Source organism: Theropithecus gelada, chromosome 15, assembly GCF_003255815.1.
Source record: "Theropithecus gelada isolate Dixy chromosome 15, Tgel_1.0, whole genome shotgun sequence".
Classification (NCBI taxonomy): Eukaryota; Metazoa; Chordata; class Mammalia; order Primates; family Cercopithecidae; genus Theropithecus; species Theropithecus gelada.
The window spans coordinates 2703471-2706112 of record NC_037683.1 but is presented as its reverse complement, the minus strand read 5'-3'; the positions used below and the strand labels follow the sequence as shown (position 1 = coordinate 2706112).

Sequence of the window (2642 nt, the reverse complement as noted above, 5' to 3'; positions counted from 1 at the left end):
ATTTGTTTGTTTGTTCACTTTGTTTTTTTGAGACAGGGTTGCATTCTGTCACTCAGGCTGGAGTGCAGTGGTGCGATCTTGGCTCACTGCGACGTTTGCTTCCTAGATTCAAGCGATTCTCCTGCCTCAGCCTCCCGAGTAGCTGGGATTACAGGCGCGTGCCACCATACCTGGCTAATTTTTGTATTTTTAGTAGAGATGGGGTTTCACCACGTTGGCCAGGCTGGTCTCCAACTCCTGACCTCAAGTGATCCACCCGCCTCGGCCTCCGAAAGTGCTGGGATTGGATTACAGGCATGAGCCACCAGGCCCGGCCAGGCTGTTTTTCTCCAGTGCTTCATTGAGTCCTCTGACAAAGCAAGGAGCTGATATGGGGCCAGTGGGACAGTCGCCAGTCAAGGGGCTGGGCTTGGTGGAAAGATTAATACTCACTGGACGTCCAGTCAAAACACCCTGAAACCTATGATGCTCTCGACCAAACGAAGGCCAGGAATACCAAAATAGCCACATAGGCACGGCCCTCCCCTGTGTTTCCCAGCGCACCGTTTCCTCTGAGATCACACAGGTGCCTTCTTGATCGGCCTCAGCCGTGCTTGGTGAGAGCCGGGCACTAGGGGAAGCAGGCACTGTGCTCTCCTCCCGTGACGCTGTAGACACCATCCTGAGCTGTGCGGGCCCCAGCGCTGCCCAGAGCGGAGCAGAAGGGGCTGGGCTGAGGAGTGGGAGCTGGGGACAGGGAACCTGGAGGCCAGGTGGACAGACCCCCGGAGACCGCCCTAGGGACCTACTCCAGACCAAACTCTGCCTGACCTGGGAGCACTGGGGCCTCCTTCTCTGCCCTCCCTCCTCAGGCAGGGCCCCTGGAGCTCCCCAGCTCTCATGGAAGCCTCAGGGACCCAGGACTGACCCAGCCTCCTCCACAGCCAGAGTCCTGGTGGAGGACGACGAGATCATGAAGGGATTCATCAGAGCTTTCAGGCCCCTGCACAAGCGTCTGTGGTACTTGCTGGACTTGAGAAAGACAGAAGGTGAGCTCTGCCCAGGACACGCCCAGCCTCGGCTGGAGGGGAAGCTGCCTCTTTCTCAGCCCGAGCCCTCTGCTGGCTCTGTAGTACTCAGGTCACTCCTTGTTGGCCCTTCCCTAGTTCTCCCCCAGCCTCCTGGGGTGCAGAGCCACCCTGAGGTGGGGTCCCACCCCCTCCGACCATCTTTTCACTCCCCTCTCTAGCCCTGGGACTGCTGTGTCCCCAGCTGTCTCTTCTCTTGCTGACGCCTCCACTCTCCGCTCTCCTCCCACAGAGCCGTGCCATTTCTAGGTGAGCTCCTGCCTGGTCCTGCCTCCTGGGTAATGTATCAACCTCGCCCACTATCTGCGGCTGCCTCTCTGGGCTGCTGGGACAGACCCCACTGTGTCCAGTTCAGGGCTGACCTTGAAGGAATGAGCTTTCGTCTGGTCTTATGATTCTAGAAAGCCAGGCTGCTGACTTCCCCGTCCACGAACCCAGCGTGTGTGTTGCAGCCATTGTATAAGTCACGGGCTCGTGCCCTACAGTTGGACCTCATGCTTTCTTTTGGGGTTGGTTGGAAATGATGGGGACTGAAGGAGGAGGAGGGAGGATGGTTACATGGAAGGGCATGAGAAGCTGGGGACCTGTAGATCTCAGTTCCACATTCTTTCTTTTTTTAGATGGAGTCTCGCTCTGTCACCAGGCTGGAGGGCAGTGGCACAATCTCAGCTCACTGCAACCTCCACCTTCCGGGTTCAAGCGATTCTCCTGCCTCAACCCCTGGGTTGCTGGGACCACAGGCGTGTACCACCACGCCCAGCTAATTTTTGTATTTTTAATAGAGACGGGGTTTCACCATGTTAGCCAGGGTGGTCTCAATCTCTTGACCTTGTGATCTGCCCCCCTCGGCCTCCCAAAGTGCTGGGATTTCAGTGCAGCATTCTTAAGGGGGTGTCCTCAAGCCCACCCACGTCTTTCCAGGGCTCCCCCACAACACCCTGCTCTTCCTCCTTCTACTTAAGTAACCCAACAGCTCGCCTCCGCCTCCAGGAAGACCAGACCCCCACCCTTCCACACCTCCAGAGCAGTGGGAATTCCTCCTGCCCTTTCAAAGAATGTCCACACCTCAGAAGACAATGACGTGGTCATCCGTGTCCCCATCTCCTTCCTGCCGCACACCTGCACCACGGGCGTGGGGGGGCTGCTCCCTGGGGGCAGTCTCTGGCAGAGATTATTAATAAATCCATGCAGCATGTTCTGTCTGGACGCACAGTCACCGCTGGGTGTGGGATTCAGGGATGAGGGTCCAGGGTGGGGGACGGGCCCAGGCCACCGCCTGGCAGAGCCAGAGCTACTACAAACCCAGGGGCAGCTTCTGGTGGAGAAAAGACCTCAACTTTCTTATCTACAAAATAAAAGGGTCCACTTTCACAAAATTTATGAAATGTCTAGAAAAATACAACTTTCATCAGAATCGATGAGCCCAGAGGAAAACTCATAGTCTTTAATAGTGAAATGGGTTAGCAAGACAAAATTAAAATCAATGAATCTGTAATGAGCTCTTGTTAGAAAAAAAAAAAAGCGTTAGAATCAGGAAAGTAAGAAAATAGAATTAAGGAAGATACAAGCAAAAAT

General features: G+C 55.2%; 1 protein-coding gene across 3 annotated transcripts in view; it reads left to right on the top strand.

Moving 5' to 3' along the window:
* LOC112608167 (glycodelin-like) overlaps positions 1–2262 on the top strand; it is a 4406-nt gene extending 2144 nt beyond the window's left edge. Inside the window, exons 4-6 of one of the 3 annotated variants that reach the window (XM_025359903.1) lie at positions 924–1028; positions 1300–1316; positions 2041–2262. In XM_025359903.1, the coding sequence (XP_025215688.1) occupies positions 924–1028; positions 1300–1316 (122 nt within the window). In that variant the 3' untranslated portion in view covers positions 2041–2262. Of the gene's footprint in view, positions 1–851; positions 1029–1299; positions 1346–2040 lie in introns of all 3 variants that reach the window. The other 2 variants (XM_025359902.1, XM_025359901.1) reach the window with 2 other exon arrangements.
* The last annotated feature ends 380 nt before the right edge of the window (positions 2263–2642 follow it).